The following is a 12,779-nucleotide window of genomic DNA, read 5'->3' on the forward strand; positions in this document are numbered from 1 at the left end:
TCTCTTGTTGTGCATGTGCAGCGTGACGTCGTAGCCTACGTACAGCGTATAGAATAAATCATTATTCTAATAAAACTATAACATAATAATGTAAAGCAAACCTTCAGAAGCAGCAGCGCTCTGCACGGACATCCAGGCGCACGCACAGAGCAGCAGAGCCCGACACCAGCAGTCCATGACGTCCATAACGGTAACGGTTCGCTTTGAGCCTGGCCTGATCCCAGACACAGAGCAACTATATGTTTATGTGTCTATATCCCTCCTCCTCCTCCTCCTCCTCCTCCTCCAGAGTTCCGCAAAGCCATGCCAAAAAACTGTGTGGTAGGTTGGGAGGTAGGGAGGGAGGGACTGGCCCCAACCCAGCCCAACGCCCCCCGGAAAACACGCGACCTGAGGCGGCCAGGGGGATCACCACCACAGCGCCTCGCTGCTGCTATGCTGCTATGCTGCTGAATCTGATCGTTGTCAACTTAACTTGTTATTGCACTTAAAGCCAAGGGCCAAAATGATTAGTAGGCTATAGGCTATAGCTAGCTATTGCGACAGTTTGATATGGTTTATTTTGTTCCATCATTACCGTTTCACTTAATTGTTGGTCCTCGAGTCCTACATGTCTGCTGAGTGCAGAGGTCTCTTGGATGAAATTGGTATCCCAAAATGAAATCTTCATTGATTGATTGATGGATTGATTGATGGATTGAAATTTGTATTAACAGTTTGGGTACAGTTCAAGGAAAGTCCTACCTACAGGTGAATACAACATCTGCTAAGAGGATAAAACCAGAAAAAAGACTTGGGTCCTCCATTTTCAAATCAAACATTTAAACATATAGGCTACACTTCTATGCAAAAAGAAAATAAAGAGAAATCATCATAATATAATAGGCCTACAATTAAGGTTAGAAAACATTATGAACTGGAGATATAGGGAGACCCCTTCTAACTAGCATAGCAATGATAACTAACTTTAAAGTTGTGCATTGCGCGAAAACAGCAGCAGATCTTCAATGGCGCTGCGATGCGCTGTGAGCTTGTAGATCTGCTGTTTCCAGCTTGAGTATTATAGTTGTTCAGTGACTTGAATAAGGTGGAGGCAGAGACGCTGTGGGAGTTGAGTTGAGCTGCAGTCTCCACCGTGACTCATGTGTGTTGATCCTTATCCCATTCTGACCTGAGATCAGATTCATACGAGGTTTCCGCCGGACACACATTGGTCTGATTAACCCATTCTGACCTGAGATCAGATTCTAAAAATGTCAGTCGCTCTTCGATTTTTTCAAAAATAGCAGACCTACAAGCTCGTATCGCGCCACTCGGTGGCGCGATATGAGCTTGTAGATCTGCTATTTTTAAATAGCTAAAGCATAACATGATGCCGACACCAAAATGGGGTGCCCGTTCAGAATGGTTATAGCTCTAACCTTGACCCTGTTTTAACATGACTCATATCTCATGTGTGTGTCCACTGTGTCTGATCCTCTAATCTGGAGGCTTTTTTTAAGGAATTCCAGGAATTCAAACACCAGACAATTCAAACACCAGACGATCCAGCATGCTGTGTCAGTCCCGAGACGTTGTAGAGAGAGAGAGAGAGAGAGAGAGAGAGAGAGAGAGAGAGAGAGAGACCCCCAAAAGGAGAGATAGACATTTGCCCGGCTGTGCAGGGACCCAAAATAGCCGATCTACAAGCTCGCAACACAGCGCGTGCCATTTTCACTACGATCAACTTGATCATTTGATTTCTAATTCATGGAATTTCTTAGTTTTTGTTTTGTTTTTCTTCCATGAAATCACTGAGAAAAATACATTGAATTTGTTTTAATTCATGAAAAATGTTCTCTCTCTCAACTCTCAACCTCTCTCTCTCTCTCTCTCTCTCTCTCTCTCTCTCTCTCTCTCTCTCTCTCTCTCTCTCTCTCTCTCTCTCTCTCTCTCTCTCTCTCTCTCTCTCTCTCTCTCTCTCTCTCCGTGCGTGCACATTATTTTATTTGTGGAACACAGAGTACTAAAACAGACCCTGAGGCCTGTACTGAACCGGCAACTCTGTGTGACACACACACACACACACACACACACACTGACACACACACACACACACACACACACACACACACACACACACACACACACACACACACACTGACACACACACACACACACACACTGACACACACTGACCAGTTCCAGGTGGTCCCCACCCATGCTAAATGATGGAGAGTTGGTAATCTTTAACTCTTGAGAGTGTTGGATGAAACAAAATCATTTGGTTTCATTTAACACTCTCAAAGGGTTACATTTTGTTAGAAATCTGCATTACTTAATTTACAAGACTTGTTATTGTGATCAACGTTTGCCTGTTATCTCTCCTAATGGTACCACCATCAATACAGCATGGAATTATGGACAAAATCCTATCCAACGATATAACCAAATACCTTTTAGTTTTGGGTCCCCCTTAGATAGCATTTCTGTTGACTTAGATAGCATCTGATACAGACTTATAGCATGTTATGTAGACAGCACTATAATTGCATTGTATGTAGTCATAGCACGTCATAGTACATATGTATAGCATAGTAGTATATATGTATACTTTATATGTATAGTTTCATTATATAGATATCCCACTGTTACGTTCTTAGCTTATACACATGTTTCATGATAAATGCTTTTTTGTGATGTATTCTCCATGCTTTTGTTCTTGCTTAATGTAAGTCACTCTGGATTAAGAGCGTCTGCTAAATGCCTAAATTGTAAATTGTAAATTTTGGGTCTGAGAGGCTATTTATTATTATTAATATTTATTATTATTATTATTATTATTATTATTATTATTATTATTATTATTATTATTATTATTATTATTATAAATCTCATCAAATGGTGGTCTTCTGTGGCTCAACTTCTCAAGTGCAGAATATAAATATTGGGCCTTATTGATATGGAAAGGGTTGAAAACCACTGAAAGTATGCATGGCATTCATTTACGAAAGTTGTTCAAAAGAAAACCATCAAAGGTTGAAATATTCTGGAGATATCAGCTTTCTTCCTGACACTATAATGATTATGTAAGAGTCCGGTGTCCATGGTGCTGCTGACAGACAGCCTTAAAACAAGCTTTATGGGCTTTTATTGTTTCATAAATATTTGGGGTTGAATGTGGAATGTTGTCATGACTCCCAGAACTCAGAGAAGGCTGAACTCTCTCTCTCTCTCTCTCTCTCTCTCTCTCTCTCTCTCTCTCTCTCTCTCTCTCTCTCTCTCTCTCTCTCTCTCTCTCTCTCTCTCTCTCTCTCTCTCTCTCTCGTAGCTTGTAGGTCTGCTATGTTTTGAAAAAAATCGAAGAACGACTGACACATAGAAACATAGCTTTTTCAGAATATACTGTCATTTTCAAACAGACATTTTTAGAATCTGATCTCAGGTCAGAATGGGCTAGAGACGACCTAACGAGCTCACAACACGTGGTGTCACATAATATGGCTCGTCGTGAGCTTGTATACATACAGTAATCTGCAATTTTAGAATTTTAGAATCTGATCTCAGGTCAGAATGGGCTAGGACGACCTAACAAGCTCACAACACGGCGTGTCACATATGGCTCGTTGTGAGCTTGTATACTGTACATACAGTAATCTGCAATTTTCCGCAGAACATTAGCAACGTACGCTATACATGCCGGACTATACACTGACACGAAACAAGACAGGAACGCCCAAAAACGTCACAGCCTGTTTTTTAACAAGACAGGAACGCCCAAAAACATCACATCCGGTGTTTTACCCCGGGCAGAATTTTCTATGGCTGCCAATGCAACTTTTTCCAATCCTTAATCACATACGGACAAACATCTATGCCGATAATATCTAACTTGCGGAGGTAACGTGCCTTGTCCGCGGGCAACAGATCTTTCAACGTATGGCATTGCAAATACGTTTGATAATCGCTACTCTGCGCAATATTGTTTTAAAATGCCGCAAATTGCATTGCAGTGAACGAGAGCAAATCACAAATCACAAATCTTACCCGGGGGGTGGGCGGAGCCGCGGAGTCGCAGCTGACGCCCCTCCCTCCGCTCTGATGACGCGTTGTTATGTCAATGTATACCGTATATATAACGAAAACAAGGTCACACGTATACGTGTACAGTGGGGAAATAAAGCATGTGCGTGTGAATGCATAATGTAGGTATGTGTGGTATGTATGGATGGGGGGAGGGGGGGGGTGTTTGGGGGAGGGGAGGGGGGGCGTGTTTGTCCTGGAAAACACAGCAGGCCAGACGGTCCCTCCAGACAGGTCAAAGGTCACGGCGGTGGCAGGAAATGTGTGTGTGTGCGTGTGTGTGTGTGTGTGTGTGTGTGTGTGTGTGTGTGTGTGTGTGTGTGTGTGTGTGTGTGTGTGTGTGCAGTGGTTTCTCAGACTGGGAGTCCCCAAGTTATTTTCAGGGGTCCCCAGATGATTATTTTAACGTTGTTTCGCACTCCATCCACACACAGTAAACGAACATGCACAGTGTAGCCTGTAGAGGCTACATCGGGTATTCTGCACATTTCCAAAGTTATGCTATACTTTTGTCTTGGCTTTCACCTACAGTATGTCACTCATTCTTGAGATGAGGGACAAAAGTGGAAAAAACATGTCCCACACATAAGAGCCTTATTTATGTTAAAAATAAATTAATTCATAAAAATAAAAGCACTTGCAAAGTTAAATGTAATACAGTTGTGTATTATTATGCCATTAATTTCATTGTACGCAAAAGCGCCTGTATTTAGCCTGTCCCCAGCAAGTGGTCACAATTTCAAACTGCTAAAAAAGTGTCTAATACTGTCACAATCACATAAATATATATGCTCCACCAATGCAGCCTATAACAGTGCCGTGGGTTCGAGTCCCGATCCGCGACGACCTTCGCTGCGCGTCACACTCCTCCCCATCTCTCTCTCTCTCCACTGTAGCTACTGCACTGTCAATAAAGGCATTAAAAGCCCATAAATAAATAAAACAATATAGACTTTCACAATACCTTTATAATAACAAATTGGCCAAAGCAGGCAGGCAGGCAGGCAGGCATGCACGCACACACACACACACGCACCATAGGGCACGGAGAAAACAGATTTCGTTCCATGTAAGTGCGAGACGACCTCCCCTTCTTAACCCCTATAGCCACATCAAATGTCATGCACATTTAGAAGATATGTCACACACACACGCATGCACGCACACACACATACACACACACACACACACACACGCACACACACATTCACACACGCACACACACATACACACACGCACACACACATACACACACGCACACGCACACACACACATGCGCGCCTGACGCATACTATTTGGCAACGAAAAAATAAAATGCTGACGAAGCGCAATAGCATCGATCACGCTGAGAGGAACTACTTTTCTTTTTAACGGAAAATCTCCGAAAGTCCCATATTTTGTTTACTGAATGTTGATGAAGTGTGAGCCACTAAGCAACGGCTGAGAAATGCCTCTAATCCAAGTGTGTGTGTGTGTGTGTGCGTGCGTGCGTGCGTATACGTGCGTATACGTGCGTGTGTACGTGCGTGTGCGTGTGTGCGTGCGTGAGTCATTCATGCATCAGTAACTGTGGTTAGTATAACATTCTCTGGCTGATGTGTCAAAACCTCCACTTGTCTCCATGACCATGCCTTAATAGTCCAGACATGTCACGCTCTGTTTCGCTCCATAGGCTTTCCTACAATAACTCCTTCAAGAGTTTTAACCGCTTGTCCTGAACCGTTTGGCCGAGGCCGAGGCTGAAACATGTCTTCTGTTTCAGTGGTTCTTCTTGTCCTGAACCGTTTGGCCGAGGCTGAAACATGTCTTCTGTTTCAGTGGTTCCTGAACCGTTTGGCCGAGGCTGAAACATGTCTTCTGTTTCAGTGGTTCTTGTCCTGATCCATTTGGCCGAGGCTGAAACATGTCTTCTGTATCAGTGGTTCTCAAACATTTTCATGTCAAGGACCCCAAATATTATACCAGTGTTTGACCCAATCTGAAAAGATGTTGTTCTCAGAGACCCTAGAAGCAAATATATAAATATTTGGTCCCAGTGTTCATTCCAATTCCATCCATTAAAACAATGACGAAAGATGTTGGTCAAATGTAAAAAATAAAAATAATAAATAATAAAACTAAATCCTATTATTTTTCTTAATTTTTGGGGGGGTTCTGCCTTTATTGATAGATGTATAGGTTGACAGGAAACGAGATGGAGTAAGACATCACGCAGCAAAGCTTGTGGAGATCGGGACTCGAACCTGTGACACACTGTTGCAGGCTATAGGATTACCAGCCTAGGTGCCGACAAGTCCTTTTATGTTTGGTTGCGCTCGGGTGCTATGCACTCTGAAATGAGCAGATCTACAAGCTCACAACATCACGCAGGGCGACATGCTACTTTTGAAACATTAAAAGTTGGCCCGCCCCTCCCCTTCTGGCTCAACTAGACCAATAATTACAGTATTGCATCCAAAGCTTGTTGTGAACTTGTAGATCAGCTATTTTCGCTATTCGTCATACGTGTATATATAGCAGGGGTCGCCGCCATGTTGGCTCGTGTTGGACATTTTTGTCAACATTCCATTTTTTCCACGGACACACAAAATGAGTGCATGGACAATAATATTACCAGAAACACATGCATAGATATAGCCCTGGATGACCATAACAGGTCTGTAACTATAAGGGGGTCTTTGCAAATACAACATCTGAGAAGCACTAGTACTATTATCCTGAATGAACTGTCTGGTGCTGGGACTCTGTCTGGTGCAACGCACAGGTCCTCGCTCTGGTGAGAGCAGGAGTGGACCTGGTGAGACGTAGGAGGGGCCCGGACAGGAGACAACCCACAGAGCCTAGTCCCTCCATGTGCCAGAAGTGTACCTCCCAGCCCTGGCAGAGTAGTTCTGGAGTAGTTCCAACGGATTGTGTGCCCCTGGTTTTGCCCTAATGGGACTGATTGAGGGTAGCTACTGGGACGTAAGTCGGGACTTGATCACTCCCGGCTGGGTCGCCTGAGTGAGTGGTATGATGAGACCCGAAACCCCGTTGACCTCAGGATACATCACTGAGGATACGTCCCAGGTGCATCTATGCGATGTTTTTGTTATAATTATATGCCATAGTGTCATAATAAATTTGTGTCATACGTATTCTGAAGAAAACCTGGAGAGTGGAGACTTGACATGCAGTAAGTGGGTGTTATGATTTAAAATAAAAGGACATTATGATGGTGTGTGAAACAGAAAATCGAGAATTTGACACGGACAAGGACACGGACACATTTAGCCGTGTATACGGACATGTTGGTGACCCCTGATACTGTATATACAGTATATATATATATATAGGTCTGAAGTGGTTGAATTGATCAGCCACGGCAGCGTAACGGTGTTTCAGAGAGGGGTGTGTGACGCACATTCCCAGAAATAGGTCGGAGGGAGGGAGCGGTACGGTGCGTTTAATGCGACTCTGTTGACACGTTAATCCATTGAAGATGTCAGTCGTTCTTCGATTTTTCACAAATAGCAGACCTATACAAGCTCGTAGCGCGCCACCTACGAGCTGGTAGATCTGCTATTTTTCAATAGCTAAAGCCTGCACAACATAATGCTATAACACCATGAAAATCTGGCTCAAATATTTGAATATCATAGAGGCTACTTTAACTCATATCTTTGCTCCTGGAACAACATTACTTTCAGAGGGGGGGGGGGGGGGTCGGTGGCAAAAATGACATATTTTTGAGGGTCCTTGACATGAAAATGTTTGAGAACGACTGACATACTGTACGTATAGAAACATCATCATGGCTGTTTCAGGAAACCGTCAGGATTCAGAAGACATTTTGTATAGAATCATTCTCAGGCCTAAATAGGTTAACGGTCTCTGTCCAGCTGTTTTCAGAGCATCAGGGAGTTTATTGGACCACCTCCAAACACACACACACACACACACACACACACACACACACACACACACACACACACACACACACACACACACACACACACACACACACACACACACACACACACCATTACACACGCAGGACAACCTGTGATGGAAAGTAGAACTCCAGTCCAATCCATGAAGCACATTTTTACAACTCAAGGTTTACAAATGAAGTGCTGCACTACAGAAACATAAAACTAAACACACTGCAAACAACAGCAAAGAACACACAGTAAATGAATTGCTGCACTACAGAAACATAAAACTAAACACACTGCAAACAACAGCAAAGAACACACAGTAAATGAATTGCTGCACTACAGAAACATAAAACTAAACACACTGCAAACAACAGCAAAGAACACACAGTAAATGAAGTGCTGCACTACAGAAACATAAAACTAAACACACTGCAAACAACAGCAAAGAACACACAGTAAATGAAGTGCTGCACTACAGAAACATAAAACTAAACACACTGCAAACAACAGCAAAGAACACACAGTAAATGAAGTGCTGCACTACAGAAACATAAAACTAAACACACTGCAAACAACAGCAAAGAACACACAGTAAATGAAGTGCTGCACTACAGAAACATAAAACTAAACACACTGCAAACAACAGCAAAGAACACACAGTAACAAAACAATACGAAAAACAGGAGACAAAACATGGACCATAGAAACTCAACCGCGAGGTTAGAAGCCTTAAGGTTGGGTCTTTAGGTGGGATTTAAAAGTCTCGATGGAGGGGGCTATAGTTTGACATTGGGAAGTGTTGATTCCGTCGACTAAAACTAAGACGAAAAAATGTTCGTCGACTACCTTTCTCAACTGACGAAGACTAAAAAACTAAGCTATGATGACTAAAACTATAACTAGACTAGTAGACTAGACTAAATATACTGACAATTTCATCAACAAATAAAAACTAGACTAAAATGTTAGGAAGGGACTAGTGGACAAGAGATCCAGTATATGTTATTTTACAATTAGTTGCATGCTGAAAATAGACGATCTACAAGCTCACAACGTGTCGCCCTGCAACGTGTGGGCTTGTAGATCGGCTATTTTATAGCAACTGAAAAAGATACTCAATACGACGCCATCAAGGCCTGCCAAAACACATTTTGTTCGACTAAATCAACTACTCTTATATAGATCTGCTATTTCAAGTAAATTTCAAGAGAACTCTAAATTCCAGACTTTTACTTGTAGCAGAGTAGTCTATTTCTACAGGCAGGGAAAACATCATGTATTTAACTCATGTAGACAGCATCACTGTGTGTACGCTGCTCTAACTGATTCATCATGCCACTGTTTTTAACCAGACACATCAAGATACGAAGAAATAAGGCGGACATAGCATTTTAAAAACGTCATGCTACAATAAATGTTACGCGTTTTACACCTTCAAATGATGAACATTATGATTATTCCTGTTACTTCCTCTGAGTTATGGGTTATCAAAATGGCATTTTATTTTACTCTCATGTAGCCTATAGTAGGCTACAGTGGTGTACAGTGGTGTACAGTGGTGTACAGTGGTGTACAGTGGTGTCATGTAGCCTATAGTAGGCTACAGTGGTGTACAGTGGTGTACAGTGGTGTACAGTGGTGTACAGTGGTGTACAGTGGTGTCATGTAGCCTATAGTAGGCTACAGTGGTGTACAGTGGTGTACAGTGGTGTCATGTAGCCTATAGTAGGCTACAGTGGTGTACAGTGGTGTACAGTGGTGTACAGTGGTGTACAGTGGTGTACAGTGGTGTACAGTGGTGTACAGTGGTGTACAGTGGTGTCATGTAGCCTATAGGAGGCTACAGTGGTGTACAGTGGTGTACAGTGGTGTACAGTGGTGTCATGTAGCCTATAGGAGGCTACAGTGGTGTACAGTGGTGTACAGTGGTGTACAGTGGTGTACAGTGGTGTACAGTGGTGTACAGTGGTGTACAGTGGTGTACAGTGGTGTCATGTAGCCTATAGGAGGCTACAGTGGTGTACAGTGGTGTACAGTGGTGTACAGTGGTGTCATGTAGCCTATAGGAGGCTACAGTGGTGTACAGTGGTGTACAGTGGTGTACAGTGATGTACAGTGGTGTCATGTAGCCTATAGGAGGCTACAGTGGTGTACAGTGGTGTACAGTGGTGTACAGTGGTGTACAGTGGTGTACAGTGGTGTACAGTGGTGTACAGTGGTGTCATGTAGCCTATAGGAGGCTACAGTGGTGTACAGTGGTGTACAGTGGTGTACAGTGGTGTACAGTGGTGTACAGTGGTGTACAGTGGTGTCATGTAGCCTATAGGAGGCTACAGTGGTGTACAGTGGTGTACAGTGGTGTACAGTGGTGTACAGTGGTGTACAGTGGTGTACAGTGGTGTACAGTGGTGTCATGTAGCCTATAGTAGGCTACAGTGGTGTCCAAACTTATTTCAAAGGGGGCCACATTAGAACATATGAAAACCGTAACACCCAAGGGCCAACAACATTTCATACATAGAGTATGACCTTGACATTATCATCATACCTAGAAGTTATGCATGAACGCCCACTGAGTGACAGAAAACTACTTTCTGGCCTCAACAGCCCATACAGTACATTCAAACAGAAACGTCCTGTCTGATTGCATTAGAGTTAAACAACTCACTACGCCACTCACTTTGCCACTCACTACACAAACGCATACTGTACCCTCTATAATCTTGCACAAGATTTAACAATAAAAATGTTGACTGTATAGCCGTTTCCAGACGGGGACCATGTTGACTCATTTCGTTATTTATAGAAGTGAGAAGTTTTATTCTGTGCCAATCACCATCATCTTGAAACGGCTTGGTCTTAGCCTGGCGTGGCCAGACAATCATGATGATGATGATGATGATCGTTTTTGCACTAATGATGATGATCGCTTTTGCACTAACAGGTCATAGGTCACCGTCATAATCCCAGGCTGGCTATTTTTCACCTCTGGCAACTGAGTCGGTTTTGACTTGGTCATTCAATGTTTTTCATTCATCCATCATTCATTCATTCATCCATCCATCCATTAATTCATTCATTCTACTGTCATTTTGAATAAGACATTTCACCAGTGTGTTAGTTAATTATTTTATTGTTTTGTGATACAACAGTCATATAGAGTTGGGACAGAACTGCAGCTATATTTAGCAAAACCTTTTTCTAGGTAGGGACCGGGTAAATGCACAATATCTCTATAGTCAAGTTATCAAGACGGATCCATTCTATTTTTCTTCCATCCTGTTGGCGGAACATTGCTGGCCTGCCGCCCACAATAGAGGGTATGCGTGTGACATCATCACCAAACCAGGAAGTTATGCAGGAACACCTACTGAGTGGCTAAAAACTTGGCCTCGACAGCCCATTCATCCACACAGAGAAGTCCTATCTGATCGCATTAACCCATTCTGACCTGAGATCAGATTCATACGAGGTTTCCGCCGGACGCACACTGGTCCTGATGAACCCATTCTGACCTGAGATCAGATTCTAAAAATGTCAGTCGTTTTTTTAGATTTTTCAAGAATGGCAGACCCAGTGTATAATGTAATCCCAGTGTAATCCCAGTGTAATGTAAACCCAGTGTATAATGTAATCCTGGGCAGTGTACACTCCCTCTGGCAACCTGGGGAGAGCGACGGACTGACCTCATCAGGCAAGGAAATGTAATGCTGCATTGGTGGTCTGGGGAGGGCAGTTGTAAAAAGGGGCAGGGGCTGAAGCCACACCTTTGATGTCTATTGTGTGCACGTCCCTGGACCTCATGCTTCCTTCTATGCATGAGGAGTCCAAGCCGTTTTTTTTTTTTCACCAGACAGGGGGGAGTTTCCCTGGTTGGACGTAGCGCGTGGAAGGAACACGCTAACCCTTAAAGGGACACTTCACCCTTTTTGCAAAAAAATATATGTTAATGACGTTTAGAAGCTTTAGAACACTTTCCTGGAGATCTTTATGTGTGTAATATGTGGTTTTAGATATTCTAGATTGTAGCAGTGAGCCTGTTGTCTCTGATGTCATGGACACTGGGCTCACTTCCTTCCTGGACTACATTTTGTCTCAGTAAGACAGCTCTCCCCCTATCCGCAAGGAGGAGCAGTGCACCAAAGAATTATGGGAATTGTAGTCCAGGAAGGTAGTGAGACCAGTGTCCATGATATCAGAGACAACAGGCTCACTGCTACAATCTAAAATAACTAAAACCACATATTACACACATAAATACCCCCAGGAAAGTGATCTAAAGCTTCTAAACGTCATTAACATATATTTTTTTGCAAACAGGGTGAAGTGTCCATTGACTTCCATTGATCGGAATGGCGGGGTTTCTCCGCTGTTGGTTAGACCATCAGGCGCCCCGGCTGGCCAAGGGGAGGTTGTATATAGGCTACTGCATGTAATCCTGGTCTCTATACTAAAGTAATATACCAGTGAAAGTGAGAATCTAAGTTGTAATTGAATGCAAATAGATACCGGTATAGTCACTTTTAAGGAATTAATGGTAATTTTATTGCTTTAGTTGTCAAAACAATTTAGCCTACTTTTAGCTTTGGTCTATAGTTTAAAAAGCCTGACACATCTATACTTTGTTACACATTTGTCACCCCCGCAACATCTTTGTGGGAGTCGAGTCATTCAATTTAGTTTGAATCTGTTTCCACGGATAAATGTTGTGAAATTAGCCGAGCTACAAACGTCTGCTATAGGTTTGTAGATCGGCTGCGTTCACATTTATTTATAGTAGCCTATAGTTTGTTGAAT

At 42.9% G+C, this 12,779-nt stretch overlaps 1 protein-coding gene across 2 annotated transcripts in view; it reads right to left on the minus strand.

Moving 5' to 3' along the window:
* LOC310855781 (extracellular matrix protein 1-like) overlaps positions 1 to 277 on the minus strand; it is a 23,940-nt gene extending 23,663 nt beyond the window's left edge. For both annotated transcript variants that reach the window (XM_083760924.1, XM_083760923.1), the window contains exon 1: positions 102 to 277. In XM_083760924.1, coding sequence (XP_083617050.1) covers positions 102 to 186 — 85 coding nt within the window. In that variant the 5' untranslated portion in view covers positions 187 to 277. The remainder of the gene's footprint in view (positions 1 to 101) is intronic.
* Positions 278 to 12,779: the final 12,502 nt, after the last annotated feature.

Source organism: Protomyctophum parallelum (assembly GCF_964188405.1).
Source record: "Protomyctophum parallelum genome assembly, chromosome: 3".
NCBI lineage: Eukaryota > Metazoa > Chordata > Actinopteri > Myctophiformes > Myctophidae > Protomyctophum > Protomyctophum parallelum.